At 34.9% G+C, this 18,948-nt stretch overlaps 2 protein-coding genes across 2 annotated transcripts; one reads left to right on the top strand and one right to left on the bottom strand.

Annotated features, from left to right (window-relative positions):
• The first annotated feature begins 239 nt into the window (after nucleotides 1-239).
• Nucleotides 240-14,022, top strand: LOC135684457 (inositol polyphosphate multikinase). The gene is made up of 6 exons (XM_065200032.2): nucleotides 240-398; nucleotides 1,999-2,132; nucleotides 2,459-2,647; nucleotides 3,928-4,100; nucleotides 4,229-4,310; nucleotides 5,916-14,022. Exons 2-6 carry the CDS (start codon nucleotides 2,006-2,008, stop codon nucleotides 6,266-6,268), a joined length of 924 nt encoding a protein of 307 aa, XP_065056104.2. The 5' UTR covers nucleotides 240-398; nucleotides 1,999-2,005; the 3' UTR covers nucleotides 6,269-14,022.
• On the bottom strand, nucleotides 13,549-18,905 carry LOC135684453 (uncharacterized). The gene is made up of 5 exons (XM_065200027.2): nucleotides 18,748-18,905; nucleotides 17,333-17,849; nucleotides 16,531-16,840; nucleotides 14,510-14,708; nucleotides 13,549-14,309 (listed from the first exon to the last, which is right to left on the bottom strand). The coding sequence occupies exons 1-5, from the start codon at nucleotides 18,773-18,775 to the stop codon at nucleotides 14,029-14,031; spliced, it is 1,335 nt and encodes a 444-aa protein (XP_065056099.1). The 5' UTR covers nucleotides 18,776-18,905; the 3' UTR covers nucleotides 13,549-14,028.
• Between the last annotated feature and the right edge of the window lie 43 nt (nucleotides 18,906-18,948).

Genomic DNA, 18,948 nt, shown 5'->3' with positions numbered 1-18,948 from the left:
CCCAGAAATCTGTCGAAATGTACTTTGTTTCACTTATACTTGAACGGGAAGCAGTACAATAGAATAGGCAGTCCCCAATTATGAATTTCGTTCCGACGACATTGTGAACTAGCTTCTTATCAAAGAAATACGTGTATATGTACAGAAAAGCATTATCTTCCGCCAAAGCATGTGGTACCTGAACTTCCAACCAAACCAACATGTGGCAAGGCGACGTACATAGTGACGTCATAAAACAAAGATGAAAAGGACAGACAACGCAGCGCAACAACCACAGGCGATCAAAATGTCGAAAAGACATGTCCGCCAGGAAGCACAAGAAAATCTGTTTGATTTTCAGCCTTGTTAGCCCTCTCTGGTTTTCCAAAGACAGATATAAGAGCAACTTATGTCAAAGGGTGAGGCACAAATTTTTAATATCATTGTATTTTGAATGAGAATATTGATTTGAAGTGCATTGGTGAAGAGACGTGACGACACTAGAACGAACTCAAACCAGGAAGGCTGGACTGGACGAAGTTAAGGCTGGACTGGACGAAGTTTACGGGCAGTTCATTTACGCCAGATATACATTTACTTTGCTCAACAGTTTGTTCGACTATGATTGATTTGCAAGAATTCTCAACACTTTGTAGCATACAGGACTGAAGGATGGAGAGGCATGCATGTTTGCACGTATCAGCGGATAAGAAATTATTGTTTTACCCAAGGGATCGCAAACAAAAACAAATCAGTCAACCGCCAGAGTGGAATCCGTGTTAAGCTCACGCCGGATATACGCTAATAAACAATAGAAATAGGACATAGCTGTACCTAATTTACCAAGGGCCCCGGTGGCGAAAATTCATTTTTCAGGTGGGATAGCAATGTCCACAAAAACAAGTGAATTTGCCAGTCTGCAGAGTATGGCATGTGCACACCGGAGATATTTTTGTGCAAAACCTCTTGCACACCAGGTATTTTTGGGTGTGGCAACTAAGATGGGTGTGGCTTGGTGTGGTCCCATAGAAAATGTCAGCTGATATAAACAAGCACAGTTGTGTATGAACAATTTGAGATATCATGAATCTTACTTGACAAATATACAAATAAAAACTTGCGCTATCTTCAACAGTATACTTCACACGCATTTTTACGGTGAAATGCAAATTCACAAATTTTAACCACAACAGGGGAAAATAGTCGGTGCACACCAGCACACCAGACATTTTTGTTGGTGCACACCGGCACACCAGGCTTTTTGCTCGTGCACACCGGAGATCTCGTCGAAAAGTGCCATACTCTGCAGACCGGCGAATTTGCCTACAAATGACATAATTTACAGACAAAAGCGTTTCCTTACCAACAATTTAGCAAAGTCTGGAGGGGCACTTTCCCCCCCCCCCCAGCAATTCCCACCACTGAAGAGCCCTCACACCTCAGATTTCCACTTTCCAAGAACTGGTTTGCCACAGCTGCCACAATGTTTTGTCTCTCTTTCCTTGATTACATTGATGTAGGAATGAAAACAATTCAGTCTTTATAATATTTGCCTGAAAGCCTAGATTTTTCTCTAGAAACCTACTTGAATAAAATGTAATTAAGGTAGCCAGTAGTCAATAGAGACAATGTTCTGTTTTCTGGGAAAATCAAAAGACATTTAACTCCTCCAAAATATAGTTTTCCTCAACTCTTTGACTTAGAAGGTTGCAATTTTTAAAACTTGCTATTTTGCTAATAATGTCTTAAGAGATGCTTCCTGAAAAGTGCATTGATAAGCATTTTGAAGGGAACTGCCCGAAAAATTTCCCTTAGTGATTCTTCAGATATCTTCCTTTGTTCATACATCATTTTCACCCTCTAATGACAGAGCTTTTGGTTATACCACCGTGATAGCAAGTTCTCACTCGGATGATGACACCTTTAGACTGCTTCCACAAAGCACCTCATAAATTTTGCAATCATTTTGTTAGATAGCTCTAGTTGTATATAACAACAAATATCTTCTAACCTATTTAGGGAAGACATGGCAGTTGTGAAAACCTGGAAGGCAACAGCTTTAACTGCAAGTGCATCAATCCCACAACCAATCACTGGCTTCAAGACTTTTCAAAACCAAGTTGCAGGTCATCTTGAACTGCAGAGCAAACCATGTATTTTCCATTCATTATTTCCTTTATATTCAGCTTCTTTATTCATTTAATGCAAAATTTATTTTGATTGTAGTGAATTGTGATTACCAGCAATAGAAAATTCCTTTCATTGCAAAATTGTTATCATAGAAAAACTATCATTGCATAAATCATTTGAATCTTTCTGATCCAAGCAATCTTAGCATTTTCGTGATCATATAGCCTTCTTATGTTCATGCTCAAGAACTTCTTACAATGTTCAAAACTGCTTTGCTTTAAAACATTTTTGCAAAAATACCTTTGTAGTAAGAAATATCATTAAAAGTCCATTATTTGTTTAATTTTAGGTTTCCTGATGGACAAAGATGGTCATGTGTTAAAAATGGTTGATTTTACAAGATCTACAGGAATTGTAGAGACAGCTTTCTTTGAAAGAATCTTCAATGCTGAAGATGATGAGCCAGAACTGAAGGAACTTCAAAATTTTCTCCCAAAGTATTATGGTATTCAACAAATTAATGTAAATGGAGAAAAATGTATCCTTTTGCTATCTGTGAATATAGATATTTGCAAAAAGTATATTTTTCAGGCTTCTAGTACCAATTAGTTTTTATCATCCCTTTGTTATGTTCACGCTAAAGTGGAAAAAACAATGAAAGAGCACTCAGAATTGTTTATAAATACAATCATGCCAACCTAGAAACATTGCTGACATTGGATAATGTAGTATCAATTTACCAACACTATCTACAGTACTTGATGATAGAAATATACAAAACCAAACAAAACCTGAACCCTAGTTTCATGAGTGAAATTTTTGAAGCAAGATATGTACATTATGATTTGTGATATAAAAATACTCTTGGCATTCCAGAAGCCAGGACAACTTCTTACGGTATACAAACTGTGAGATAATTAGATTAAAAGCTGTGGCAAACACTGCCTCACAGTATAAGAGAGTCCCAATCATTAGCATCATTTAAAAAAGAATTAAGAGTACACCCTGTAGAATGTGACTGTAGATTATGTAAAATACTCATTGCTGGGTTAGGTTTTGTTTAGAATGTTACACCTTAAACATTTTTTTAACAATTTACCATATATTCATTTTATGCCATTTTTCTAGACAGTTGGTCTTAATTAGCTTCTTTATAGCTATTAGACTTTCATCTAGTACACCAACTGTAAACAAATTATTGATTATAATTGTTATTTATATGTTTAATTTTAAATTTCACTGAATAATAAAAATGAATGACCATTAGACAACAAAAAAGTTCAAAAAACTAAAATATTCAGAACAGGAGAGACAAAACAGAGACAAAACATTAGAATTTTCAGGACAGGAGTTTTGACAGTAGCCAAACCTAAGAGGGCTGCTGAAGGTATGAGGATGACTCAGTGGCTGAGGTCGCAGATTACAGATCCAATGGTCTAGAGTCTCTGTAATTTCACATGCTAACTGTAATTTCATGCATAGAAATGACAGGGATTGTTTCACATCAAAAGGAAGGAGCAAGACAGTTTTTATACGCCCAGCTCCTCAGTGTCATGAAAACTACCTTAAGAAGCTAAGTAGTATAAAATGCAAATGCAAATACCTTATTCCTTATGCTTTCCCCTTTTTATCATGTTTCCCTTTTAAATATTATTTTTCTTTTGCCTTAATCCTGGATATTGTACTGGATGTCAAGCTTTCACATGACAAAGCAGTCCTTAATTTATTTGAATTTGGGTCTTTTAGTTTCCTTATGAATTTTGAATTAACTTTTTCTTTTACTAGCCACACAAACTATCTTTCTTTAACAAATTTTAGTTTGTTACATCAAACTTGAAAACCTTCTTGCTGGATTCTCAAAACCTTCCATAATGGATATCAAGATAGGAAAACAGACCTCAGATCCATTTGCAGACAGTGCCAAAATACAGAGAGAAGCAATGAAGTATAAATACCAAAAGGAATTAGGATTTAGGATGCTTGGATCCAAGGTATGATCTGCTAATGTTTATTTTGAGCTCAACACTTTTCAAGAAATGAATTGTTTAATATATAGTTGTTTTTGTTTGCAATTGTGTTGACTGAGTTGTACTTTGATTTTGTTTGACTTGAATTTCAGTCATACAGAACTCAAACTGGCAGAACAGACTTTCATGATAAAACAACTTGCAAAAAATTCACACCAGATGATATACCAAAGCGTAAGTTTCTTTCACTCAGCTAGAAATTTTCTTTCTAAACTTTTTAAGCATTTAAATGTTGTTTTTTTAAAAGTTTGTAATGTAAGATTTAACTGCCCATGATAAAAGCTCAAAGTTCAGGGAATTAATCTTAGGTTTCTAATATCCAATGAATTGGATCTGAAATAGGAAGAAAAAAAAAGTTTTGCTTCAACTGATTATGATGTCAGTCTAAAGTGTTCAGGTAATTTGAGATGATGAGTAGGCATATTAACTGATGATAAAACAACCCTCTTTTTGGAGATTTTTTGCTAGCTAGGTCTTTGCTTTTCAAGGTCTGTCTAAGAGGCCCCTTTATATGAGACAAAAAATGAAGTCATGTTGGCATGAGCATGAAAATTTTGTGAAATTTGCTGTCTGTTACATGAGACCTGAAATGAAACTGTCAAATGCTTTTCACGTGAAAGACTTTTGGATTATAAGTATGAAGTTTTACATTGATTTCCCCTGACATGAAAAACTGGTCTGTTTACATGGCACTTTCATGCTAGCATGAAAAAGGGACATGTGTACCTGGCAACTTTGCATGCTTTATCCCACCATTCCTTTTGGTACCCTATAGTTTTGGGTACGATTTTGCATAACCAAAATTGCCAGGCCAAAATGAGTACCTGGACCGAAATGCATGAGGTTACCTAAACGCATATCACACCGGCATGAAAACTCATCCAGGTTTTTGGCATTTTAGGTCTAGTGTAAAAGGCCACGAAAATGAAAGCTTAGTGGGTTTAAGCTGGGTCAAGTTTTTGTTTTTATATATATCAGAAGATATTCAATTAAAAGCTAGAACAAAAGCATTCCCATTTCTCTAATCTAGGTGTGATAGGATAAAGCCTGCATTAGTAAAAACTCCTCTATTAATAAGAAAAAGAGGACAATTACAGAGCAATGTCAGACTTGCAGCTTTGCAGCAATGAAAGATACAGGCTCCTTGAAATAAATTATCAGTTTAAGACCCCCTCACATGAAAAATTTCAGGCAGGTCTGAAATCCAGATTGGCTTGAAATATGATAGTGCATGCTAGTTTGACTCCCGCTCACATGAACATTTTCAAACTGGCTTGAAATTCAACAGGCTTTCACACATTTTCATTTATTGCAAATCCAGTCCAAAACAAACATGGTGCAAAATAATTCATATTTTATATCAGTACTAAAATCGATTTTGGTTTTGCTTCCTCAACTTATGTCTCGTATAAGCAATCTTCATCAAAAAATCAATCACTTTCGCTAAAGAAGAAAAAAGTTGTGCTTTGTGCAGATACCGAGAGTGTTAAAATCAATTCAATGGTAAAATGGCACCAAAATCAATTTTTCTCCATGAGTCTCATTTCACCCAGATTTGAAGTTCTTTTCTGCACACATGCAAATTTAAAGTCAACCTGAAATTTCAGACCGACCTGAACAACCGAAATAGACACAGGTCAACCTTAGTTTCATTTCGCCCTCTCTCATGAGAGCACCTCAAGGGCTCAGACTGGGGACTTGAGTTCCATACAGACCTGAAATTTCTGATGTGAGGGGGGTCTAATTTACTCAACTTAATGAATGATTTTAATTGTACAGATATTGCCTTTGTCCTGGATATAAAGAATGTACCAGCAAGACTATATATTTTGAGGGGAATCATTGAGAAACTGAAGAAATTGGAAGAATGGTTTTCATACCAAAATCGAGTGAAGTTATTCAGTAGCTCCATATTGATAGCATTTGATGGGCAGAGAGTCCAGTATCCAGATGCAAAAAATACAACCTTGACACATTTCTCTCAGGATGATGTTGTTGTTAGAATGATTGATTTCCCTCACACATATATTGACTTAAATGGAACGCAGTCACTGGATACAAACTACATGTATGGTCTTAAAAGATTGATCCAAATATTTGAGTGTTTATGTCAAAGCATAGAAAGTGAATAAATTTTTCAACATTTTTATCCATATATTGGCTGCTTAAATATATTATTGAATATAATATAATCCATACTTATTAATCAGCCCTTTTAGACACTGTATATACCTGATCTTGATTTGGTTGTTAGAATATGTGACGATTGCATAACAAATCTTTTTATGTAAGCTTTTCCTATATATCACCCTTGTAGATAATAAGATAAGGATTTGTGATTTATGATGTTGCTAAGGTAAAAGTTCTTCTCTGGTATACCAGAGGGTTACTTCTCCATTTCTTTGCAGCCTTTAAGTGAACATATTGTTTTTAAAAAGGTGATTGAAGCTTCCTTTATTTTGCATTTTGCAGAGTTGTGATAACAAAGACTAGTATCTAATACCTAGACATTGTTATATGACAACTGCAAGATATTACATAATTATTTTAGGCAGGTCTTCAATAACATACCATTAGTTTTTACCCATTTGTGGTTTGTATAAATTAATTTTATGTTAAAAGTGACAAATCATGTTATGTTATCATATCTATAAAATAACTATTTTTTTTATTTTCATCTGAATATAAATTCAGAGTTGCAGCTATAAAGTTTGTTGGAAAGTTTCCTATTTTTTTATTAATAGTGTGTAATGCTACCATATTCTTTTAAGTTATGTAACGAAACATAGAATTAGCTTTGACAACCCAATGCTCATAACTGAAATCATACAAGTAGTAATCAATGAAATCTCCTTGCTTTTTTCTTTGCTTTTATCTGTTAGTTGACTTTCCCACAGTTGCTGTGTAGAATATAAGAGGAAACTTTGCACCATATTTTTTGCCTTTTACTTTCAAATCTCCAGGAAATTGTTTGCTCTAAATTTGGAAGAAACCCATTTTTTAGTAGCGAGTTTTTAAAATGACAGTTGTATTGAATTTGGTGACAAAAAATGTTGACCCTAAGATACTTTTGCAATCAAATATATGTGGGCTATGCCCCCAGTTCTCCCAAGTTCTTGGCAGGATAGATTCTGTATATCATTAAAATTCAAGGTGAAAATTGGGGAGGGATAATATTTTTTTCAACCTATTCTTTGTAATGTGGTTCTATGATTTTGAAATTCCCTTTCTGGAAGATAAAGTTTATATTTGGCTTTCCCTATTGGTAAAATTGCCTTTCCTGTTGGTTGATGGGATTCCCTAATGGGCACTGTCTAATATGAATAAGATTGAGACAAAACATTTTTTGACAAAACCTTTGGACCAAGGGCTTCAGTGCTTGATGGGTTAGAATATGTTGTGTATAGCAGCTGTTCTAAATCATCAATTTTTGGATGGTCTATGGAATATCTATTGATAGTTTGGCAGAGGTTTGAACATTTTGTTTGCTCACTGAGATTTACACATTAGGTATATAAATTTTATTGTATTGTTTTAATTTTTAGTTTTAGTTAAAAAAAGATGCAATTTTTGAGAAAATTAACCAATCTCTAGATCGGCTGATATTTTTTCATATGCATTGCTAAAAATAGGTTTTGGGAAATCATCAAAATTTTCCGAGAATTTTTTTTCAAAATCAGTGTCAATTGCCTCCATATCAAGAGGAAAAAATTAACTTGGTTCTAGAATGAAAGACTTTTTGTGAAATATTTACGTACTTCTAGATTGATCAAGATTTGAAAAAAGGATAGCTATAGGTTTAAAAAGATCTTCAACATTTTCTACAATATTTTTTGTTCTACAATTTTTTTGTCCTAAAACGTTAACTTTACCCTATATGATGAAAGCAAACGAGAATATAATTTAATTCTGTAATGAAAGTACAATGAAAGGCAAAAATAAACGTCGTTTTAAATAGGTCAATCTTTGATGAAAGAATATTGCAACATGAGCGGCGCCAGATTGGGGGCTGGGGGGCTTTGCCACTTTTTGGCAAAAAAGTGTTTTTAAAAGAATATAAATAATATTAATAGATGAAAAAATAGTGTGATAATTCCTTTTACAGTATTGTTTGATTTCAAAGGAATGAGCCAGGGTCCATGATGCCCCATGAAGTAACGAATTCCATTTTAAGACTGGAATTAAGCAAACGTAAAAAACCATGCCTTGAAAATAGCAACAAATTTGCAAAAAAATGACTGCAAGGAATATTCTGGAATGTATTTTAAAGGTAATGTGTCCAGCTAAAGCAAGCGACTCTGCGGGGGTTTTTAGAAACATGTGATTTTTCATGCCATTGGCATCGCCCCATCCATTACGGTCGTTTTGTTTATCTATACTGCTGCGAGGTTAGCTTTTCATGTGAGCAGTTTAGCATTGCGAGAATACTAACCAATCGCAAACCGTTATTTTGATGGGTGGCTTGACAAGTTGGGTATACGCAGTCCTTTTATATGGATACATTACCTTTAAGCTAGTCAAGAGGGCGTGGTCGCAAAAATTCTCTGCTCCCTTCGTTTGCAAGGAAGCCTCCTCTTTAGATGTACCTAAGGCCTCCGACAACCTCTCGCCAGCCTGCCAATGTACCGCTAGCAGAACGAATGCCCCCATAAAATCATAGGAATAAAATATCGTGTAACATTTTAGTGCGTTTTTCAAAAGTTGGTTTTTTAGTCTAATAATGCAACTCGAGCCCCCTCACTTTGAATATCTTGGCGCCGCCCCTGTACTTAAATTGGCTTAGAAGCCTGGTCAAATTTTTTCGAAAGTTTTTATTCTAAAAAATGTTAGTTTTATTCTATATCAGAAAAACAGAACATTTTATTTTTTGAAAGAGGTCGTATTTTTGAAAAGGAATAATTTTCAGATTGATTATGTTTTGATAACAAGTAAGCCTATTGGCTTGGAAAATTTTTTTTAAATTTGGTCTCTTTAAAAAACAGGTTCAAATTTATTTTCAGAGTCATTTGCAATTTTTAGATTATTTTGATGAAATATTGAATATCATCTATGCCAAAATTGTCGTTTCCTTTGTATTTCCGAGGTTTTCAACATGTGGCCAAATTTCGGCCACTTTTGCTACTTGGGCCAAATCAATTTTTGATGGCCACGCGTTTTTAAAAGACCCCAAAATAGAGGAAATTTGGTCGTCAAAACAGCCAAATGGCAACCCTTGGTCTGACTGGCACTACAAATTCACTCGCAAGAGCTGTAGCTGGCGCCGCCACCGTGTAAGACAAAACAGTAACGATTGTATTGAATGAGAATCATGCCCATAGCTGTTTCTATGACTGCCCCTACTAATCCCCTTCAAAACTTTACTAAAGGGGTCAAGGGTGGTATGGTTTTCGCTAAACCTGTGGCTTAATGACAAAGGAAAAAATTACTTCTTAGAAACTGTTACATATTAGTAATTCTTAGAAACAGTTTGTGCTTCTAGGAATTGTTAAAGCCTAAAATCCTCTCTATTTCGTAAACCAGCTCAATTTTGAGTTATGGCACAGGCATAAGGTTTTCTCTCGGCAATTGACAGCCATACACTTGACATTTAACATCACATTAAAAACAAGATATTTAAGACTGCAGCGAGATAAGCGTAAATAAACCAAAAATATCATACCTCATATTGTTTAGTAAATTTGTGTTCCTCAAACATTCACCTCGACTTTTGTGCGTGTGGTGTTCAAACTCTTTCTAAACGCTGTTTATGAGCTTCATGAAATCATAATCAACCATTCGTGGTAAATTCCTTCACGTGTGAAATTTCGGTGCGTGTGCTGTAGTGCTTCCCAATGCAATTGGGAATACAGAATGAGAATGCAAGTGAACGTGAAGCAATACCACGCTGGATGCCACCCATTAGCAGCAATACACAAAAAGAGAATTTGGTCCAATGATGCTTACGGTGAATAATTGAAATCAGAGTTAAATTCACAAGAGGCGCTCGTCATTTAATTTATTCGCCTAAATTATCATTATTTGCTATTCGTTATAGTCTCTTGAGCCGTGCTTCTTCGCCTTTTACCTATTTCCGCTATACGCGCTATACCTATTCCCGCTTTTCGTTAATCAAACAAGAGTAAGGTGTGTGGTTTCATAGCATGTTTATTCTTTGGTAGATTTTCGGGTATTTATGGGCGCGCCATAGCGTGGGTCTCGCGTTTTTTCCATTGCCTAAACTTGGCACATAAGGCCTATTTGTTAGCGAAAGCTTTTTCAGAAACATTACAAAAAGAGAAAAATCAGCTGTTGAAGGAAAAGACATAGATGGAAAGAACTTTTTTGAGGATATGAGAAATAAAGTATGGGCAGATTTTTTCTTAAAAAGTATCATCAAGAAAACTTCAGAGTTTGATCGTTTAGAGAAAATATCGACGCAATTATAAATTGCATTTAAACTCATTTTGGCAAGCCCAGTTTGAAGGTTTTTCAAATTTTTGTTAAAGCATTTAATTTCCGAAAAAGTTAAGATCAGATGTTACAAAGTTATAACTTAACTGTACAAAATTGCTTAACTTTTTATTTTTAGTTGATAGTTCTTCTGTTGATATTTCAACGTTCATATTTTTTATTAATCCATGTTTCATTTATTTTTCTCCCCCATCTTATTTCGGGTACTTTGAAAATCTAAAAAAAGGTTTCATTACGAGCTATATGATAGTGGTTATTCTAAAACTTTGCAAAACTTTTCTATTTCAAGTCAACATCACAATAGACGCGACTATGCGACACCTTCAATCAAAATTCATTTTAGATACAGTTTCTGGCCATCCATAAGACACCATAATTCCAAAATTTTTCTTGCCGCCGATCATGGTGGCGGCCTTTCCTAAGCCCTTTCAAGACTTTGATATTTGCCCCCCCCCCCACTTTCAAATAAGTTTCGCCGGCCCTGTTGAGAATTATTGCAAGAGAGCTGTACGCTTTGTCCCAACCCACAAACCCTCTCTTTCCTTTTACGAAAATTTGCTTTTTCGGTAAAACCCTAACAGTTTAAGTCACTTTTCTAGGATTGTGGAAACTTCTCACGACTGTGTATCGATTATGCAATTGGCGCATTGATGCTTTTAGGTGATCGACTTATTAAGGAGAAAAGGTACTTTTCTTGCCCATTTCCTACCCAGTATCATTAATGTTTTGGGTTCTTGTGTAAATTTCCTTGGCAAACTACTTATGTTAGAGGTTTATGGTGGGTTGAGTGATTTGCACCGATGAACTAGCAGCCCAACATGCTCTCGAGGATGTGGCATGTTTTGTGAGGGTGCATTTTTATCCTACAACTTGCATTGTAACTTCTGTCCCGAGTTAGAAAATGAAGTTAAATTAACAATGATTTTACGCATAGTAAAAATGACTAGGAAAATCGAGAGGATTTCAAGCGAATAATCTCTTTGAAAGCTCTGTAAATGTACCAATTCATACACATTTTCAATTGACTTCTGTCGCCTGAATGACATTTGGTTGTATTTTTGGCGTTTTTGTAAACAGTCATAAATTATGTATAGACTTGTTAATGCATAGATTCCAGAATTTGCAATGTTCAGTTAAAAATTCAGGCAGATTTTATTTTCTGGGTGCATGTCGAAACTGATCTAACTACGAAGTACCAGTATTAATGAATCATCAACAGTTGAAAAGAATAGGAACTAGAAGACAATCTTGACGGACACCCTTTGGACAGTAAAAATAATAACGGAAAAGCTCTTCCTTTTCGAATAGACGATTTGAAAAAGGTGCAATATTTTAATGGCGCAATTATGAAAGTTATTTCATTTATTTCGTAGTGTTTGTCATGTATTATTAAATTAGTTCCGTGTCTTGTCCTGGTCCTTTTATCGTCTGAATGACATTTGGTTGTATTTTTGGCATTTTTGTAAACAGTCATAAATTATGTATAGACTTGTTAATGCATAGATTCCAGAATTTGCAATGTTCAGTTAAAAATTCAGGCAGATTTTATTTTCTGGGTGCATGTCGAAACTGATCTAACTACGAAGTACCAGTATTAATGAATCATCAACAGTTGAAAAGAATAGGAACTAGAAGACAATCTTGACGGACACCCTTTGGACAGTAAAAATAATAACGGAAAAGCTCTTCCTTTTCGAATAGACGATTTGAAAAAGGTGCAATATTTTAATGGCGCAATTATGAAAGTTATTTCATTTATTTCGTAGTGTTTGTCATGTATTATTAAATTAGTTCCGTGTCTTGTCCTGGTCCTTTTATCGTCTGAATGACATTTGGTTGTATTTTTGGCGTTTTTGTAAACAGTCATAAATTATGTATAGACTTGTTAATGCATAGATTCCAGAATTTGCAATGTTCAGTTAAAAATTCAGGCAGATTTTATTTTCTGGGTGCATGTCGAAACTGATCTAACTACGAAGTACCAGTATTAATGAATCATCAACAGTTGAAAAGAATAGGGACTAGAAGACAATCTTGACGGACACCCTTTGAACAGTAAAAATAATAACGGAAAAGCTCTTCCTTTTCGAATAGATGATTTGAAAAAGGTGCAATATTTTTATGGCGCAATTATGAAAGTTATTTCATTTATTTCGTAGTATTTGTCATGTATTATTAAATTAGTTCCGTGTGTTACATTTAACTATCGTTGGTTTGCATGATATAATGTGATATTTAATTTAGTAAATGTTGATGTTGGTTTGCATGGTATGATATTTAAACATGATATCTAAGTTATCATAGAAAGTGGCTATATGAAAGTGATATTATTTCTTATTTTCCATAGATGCATATCAAAATAAACACAAAAGTTTCTTCATAACAAAATTTTTACTCGGGTCTCTTGAATTGCTTGCTAATAAGCCACCTTTTAACCAACTCAGAAAAGCTTATGAAGAGGCAGCATTGATTGCTTACAACAAAAATTTTAGTGGTCTGGTAGAAAAAACACAGATGGAATTCCTTCTTGATGCTTCTGTAGCATATATTAGTTTTCGTGCTTATTTTTTGTAATCCTGATTTTTATGAAATAATTTACAGAAAAGCTTCCCATACAAGCACATAAATGCTTTTTGTGACAAGCAAGTCAAAAGAAAAATTGCAACATTTAATACTAACTTTAAAAACAGTCCATTTCTGCCAGTGAGTTTGAAAACAAACTGTACTCAATGACTGCACAGGAAATGAAATATACCCAACATCGCATTAAAAGAGTTAATCCAAGACTCCAACCTAAGATTATTTTTTACCATCAAACGATATTTTTTGCCTTGTATTGGGTATATGCAATAAAGTTTTTGATTGAAGTCTGCTAACATTCCCAAACGCCGATTTTAGGCCATATCATTACACAATGGCTTAAAAAGTAGAACATAGACAGAGAAAGAAACAAAACAACAAGTTATAATTGACAGCTATTCCTTCTGCAGATCTAGTCGTTTTTACAGAAAATTTCATGTCCACCTTAACCTGCTCTTGGAAAATCTTAAGAACACAAAATTTTTTGAACTATAGAAAATACTATGTTCATGAAACAAAACACAAATCAACGAACTCTTTATTTTTTTGGCAACTTTTTGGCAATAAAGTAATTGTTATGCTTTCAACAACTATATCCTACTGTTTTGAAAATGTAATATTTTGAATGATGCCAAACACATCAGCATTTCAAAACTGATAACTAAAAATCTTGGTTAATAATTTCTGAATTATAAACTTTTAAATTGAAAAGCTTTTGGTTACACAGCTAACTTAAATAACTATGCAACTTGTCACAAGATGGGAGGCATTTTGAAGATATTCTCTGAAAGTTCCCAACTTTGATTATGTACAAATGATAGCCCTATGCAACTCTTTGTCAGTACTTGCTCGTGTCCACGCATTAAGGAAAATTAAAAATGGTCTTTGCTGTGGCAGATGTGACTTCAGCAACCTCTTTGCAATCTTTCTTGAGGCATTTTGCGATGCATCGAACAATCACTGGTAATGAGCAGGGTTCATTGTATCCTTCACAACAGAATTCAAGCAGTGCATCACTCACTGGGTCTAAATCGGCTTGTGCTAAATTAGGAATCATGTACGGAGCATCACTTTGAATGACAATCTTGTCCAGAGGGCAGACTCCATTTGAAATAGCATCTCGGAGATCTTTACCAAACTTTTCTGTAATATAAAATATTGTTAGTATTAATGGTCGCCAATATACAACAACATACTGTGTAACTATCAAATTCTTACAAAAACTGACATCTTGTTCAATAAAATGATGCACATTTCTCAAAGACAATAACAGAAATTGTTACTTGAACTTAAGAATCATAACATATTGTACTTAAGACTATGTAAAAATCCATCACTATCACCTTTGCAAACAAAGCCAGTTATGCCAATGTAAAATCCTCGGGCAACATAAGCACGAATCTCTGCAGCCGTTCCTGTAAAGCAGTGGATGACAACGGTTGGCAGCTGTTCCTTGTATTTGTCAAAGATTTCAATCAATGAATCATGAGCATCACGATCATGAGCAAGGATTGGTTTGTTGGCCTGGCATGCTAACTCGAGCTGAAAATACGATCAACATACATGACTATATTAATCTGAATTTTATGATGTCCTTTCTATGTTATTGGTACACTCACAAGGTAGAATACAAATGTATAAAGAGGACAACCAAGTTAAGAGGTTCTACAGACTTATACAAGGGTAACTTAAAGTTTAGGAAACAAATGAGGTTCTTACACCTGCCAGTGAAAGCCATATATTACTGTAAAACACCTCTTGGATTTGTTGGCTGTTTGTCATGTGCAGTTGAGGCCTAATGAACGCTGTTGATATCTTACGTAACTTTTCTGATCCCAAAGCAACCTTCTAAAGAAAAGTTTCTTTATAATTTGATGGAAAGTTTCACTCACTTGAGACAAAGTAATCATATTTTGGTGTTGCAATGATTCACATTCTCTAAGCATTATTTTTTGCTATCATATGTTATTTATAAATACACTTAAGGATCTGTAGAACCAGGCCTTGCAAGAAGAGCCGCTAAACTTGATCAAGCACCTCCACATGCATCTAGAAAGTTAAAGGGGGTTGATGGATCAAGCACCTAGCTTGTTTATAATCTCTAAAAATTAAATGCAAAAATCCAAATTTTGTTTTTGATGATACTCGATGATGCTCAATCAAGCGCCTATAAAATTAAAGGTGCTCAGTTTGTCAAGCACCTGCTTTTGCTCCTCACAAGGCCTGTGTAGAACATTAAGGCAGTTTCTCTGTCAGCTTTACATATCATATATGTTACGATGAAGTACACTAAGCTTGCTTAAAATAAAAAATCTTTGATACTTACTTGCAAAAAATTACTAAATAGTTAGAATGAAACCGACTGATATCAGCCACAACTAAATCAATTTTGTGAACTGCATGTCTTAATGAGTAACTGTATAAACCAAATTAAATAGATTTTGATATAGTTGAAGCTGTAATAGTTTGGAGAAGGCTTTGTTGTTTTTTCTAACCAAATCTACCATCTTAAGAACTTCAAGAGAGCAATGAATTCATAACTATACAAAGGTGTTTGTCTGTGATTTTTCCTGAAATGGTTTAGGTTAACAAAACTTTTGATTCAAAACAGTGCACAAGATTTAGTGATTATGACAGAACCGAACTTACAATAAGTATAAAAATTTTGAGCAGACAAAATTTGGGACAAAAAACTTGGTCAAAAATATTTTCAGACATATTTTTGGCAATTCTGACAAACAAATTTCCAGACAAATGTTGACCAGTCTTTTGGATGTTTAAAGCAAAACCACATCAGGTTTTATAAATTCACACAAATTTTTAAAACTGTAATTGAGCTCTTGAGAAACCTGCAGGAATAGAGAATACATGCATTGAAACTAACAACCTTCTCAAGCGAAGTCCCCTTCTGAGATTAAAATTCTATAGCGTCATCAACTCTGGTCATTTCTAACCTGTTTTAAATGATAAGAAGAAAGTGACAGTGATTTTATGAAAGACGATGAGAATTATCAATGCTATTTGATGGACTTATCTTTCTACGAATTTGGAAGAGCAACTGTTTTCAAAAAGTTTGCAGACCTAGTTATGTTCAAAGTTTGTAACAGATTCAAGGATCATTTGATTTATGATGCTTCAGTCAAATTTCATTGTGCATGCACAGTTTAGACAAAAATTTTTGGTGTGAGAAACTTATGGACAAATCTAAATTATGTACAAATAAATTTTCGGACAAATATTTTTGGAAAGTTTGTCATGCCTGAAATTTTTGTGCTTAATGTCGCTGTAATTGAGAGATCTTATGAACTCAAAAAAGGAAAGAAACAGAGAGAACAAAAATGTTCTGTTCTTCTCTAAAACGCACCTGTTTCTCAAAAGCTTTCTTCTGGTCTTCTCTTGGAGAATAATCACGATTAAAATCAAGACCAATCTCTCCGATACAGACAACTTCTGGTGAGTTGACAAGTTCCTTCAGGGACTCCAATGCTCGATCATTGAAATCATTCTTGACAAAATGTGGATGGATTCCAATGGATGCGAAGAGTATGTTGGGACGAGTTTTCGCCATGACTACAGCAGACTTGCTGGCATTAAGTTTATTTCCAGTTACAATCATTTTTTGGACACCTGCAGCCAAAGCTCTAGCGATTACATAGTCCAAACTGTCTGCAAATCTGTTAACATAAAAATAATTGTCATAGAACACTACTTTTAGTTCAACAAAGTAATAAAAATTTTGCAGCCAAGTTAGGAAAAAATGTAAGTTTTCCAATGAAGTTGGCTAAACAGCCTAATAGAAAGGCTTGTTTCTGTAAAATCGATTTTTCCTGCAGAATCAGATTTTTTCTACATTTTGCTACTAATGAAAAACATGTCTACAAGGAAGAGCTTTCTCTTGGAAGTGTCTAGAGATGGCTAAAAATTAAATCAGTGTTTTATACCGGCTCAAGGAATAAAACAGTTGGCAAATAGCAGAACACATGACAAAATGTAGCTAAACAAAGAGATGCTAGCCAGAAAAGCTCCTAGGAAAAATCTGAGAATGTTGATATCATTGAAGGCATTCAACCAGTCCCAGGAGATTCATCTTAGACAAAGTGGTCTAATGTTGAAAGAACTGTTTCAAAGTGTAGCGTAAGTAGTCAAAACAGTAGATCAAAAACAACCTTCTGTTGGTGAGATTGACGCCCGAATCAATGAGTGCAAAAATCTGATCTTGAGCTAGAACAGGAAGATTGTATTTCTGCCTTGAGCCAAATTTTGGCTGGCGGTAAAACCCATTGTGATTATACATTTGAAAGTCCCCTCGTCCATAATACTGTCTTCCTCCACCTCTGCCACCACCTCTGCCTCCACCTCGTTTAGGACCCCCATTTGTTTTCTTTGGCTTTTCTTCTGTCTTTGGTTTCTTTTTAATGTCTTGCTTCTCTTCATCTGCAGTTTCCTTTTCATCTTTATCTCTAGCTGGCTCTATTTTCAGTTCCTTTCCATAAAAGTCAATACCGCTGAATCGTATTAGTTGTTGGGCAATGTGCTCTGGAACACTAACAAAGGCATAACCTTTAGATTTTCCATTTGCATCTGTGGCTAATTCCACCCAGCACGAAGATCTAAGGTATGGAGTGGCTTCAAGGCCAAACAAGTGGCAAATGTCTTCTTTGCTGACACATGGATCCAAGTTACCTAGAAAATTGTTACAATTAACATAGAAATGACTGTAACCGAAATATATTACTCCAGGACTTTTTATCACCAACTTTCTGTCAAAAAAGAATCACTAATAGACATCCAGACTGACAAAAAGGGTAGACAAAAAACAAATCCAGATTAAAGATTTTGTCATTTCTGTGTGAAAGCAAGACAATCATTTCAGTTTTTTCAGAAAGAAATTGGAATATTTCAGAGAATAAGTATATTATATTTTGGAAAAAAATGACTGTGCGTTAGTCCAAATTCCTTCAGACATCCTGTGTAAACATTTATTGTCTAGAAAAAAAAAATTGGAGAGATATCCTAAGCCAAAATTATAAAGATATTTTTATTGAATTACCACATCTTGCAAATAATAATGTGACCATGTAAAATTCAGACCAAACTAAAAAATACCAAACCCATTCCATTTACTGTTTTGGGGTACTTATAGAAAGGGATAAGTATGATACAGAAGACAATCTGAGTAAAATCAAAATTGAACAATGATTTTTATGACTGATTTACAAGCTTGAACCTGGAGCCCGTGCATTTCTGAGAGATAATTAATCTTCGTAAGCGGTCCCTCCCTCTCCTTCCGCACGTGCAAGTCAGATTCTTGTTCGGATAAACTAGTTCTTTCCCGACAATTTCAAACTATTACACTGCTAAGATTTGCTAAATGATAAAATTTTAGGAGCGTTGTCTGTTTGTACTACAACAACAGAAGTATAGATAAGTAGGCGGGACTGGGTTTAGTAAACTGGGTTGCAGCATGCAAGGAAGGCGGTAGGAAATCGAAAACGACGCCATATTAGTTTTGACTGCTTGCAAATTCTCGGCGTGTCGGTGAAACGGCCCTAAAAACTCAACAGTAAACAACTATACATACCTACAAAGAATTTCTTGTTAACTGACATTGTTGAGTGCTTAAATGATGAGCAAAGTGGCAGAGTTTGACTGAGCGAGGCAAATCGCCCGTACAACGGGATCTACAGAAGGCAAAGCTGCGAAAGAATGTCGATATGGAGGAAAGACATTTATGCCAAGTACCACGTGGTACAAAGTAGACTGGGAGCGAATCATAGCTGTG

Source organism: Rhopilema esculentum, chromosome 21 (genome assembly GCF_057945365.1).
Source record: "Rhopilema esculentum isolate cy_ngs chromosome 21, ASM5794536v1, whole genome shotgun sequence".
Lineage (NCBI taxonomy): Eukaryota > Metazoa > Cnidaria > Scyphozoa > Rhizostomeae > Rhizostomatidae > Rhopilema > Rhopilema esculentum.
This window is presented reverse-complemented; position numbering and strand designations above follow the sequence as displayed.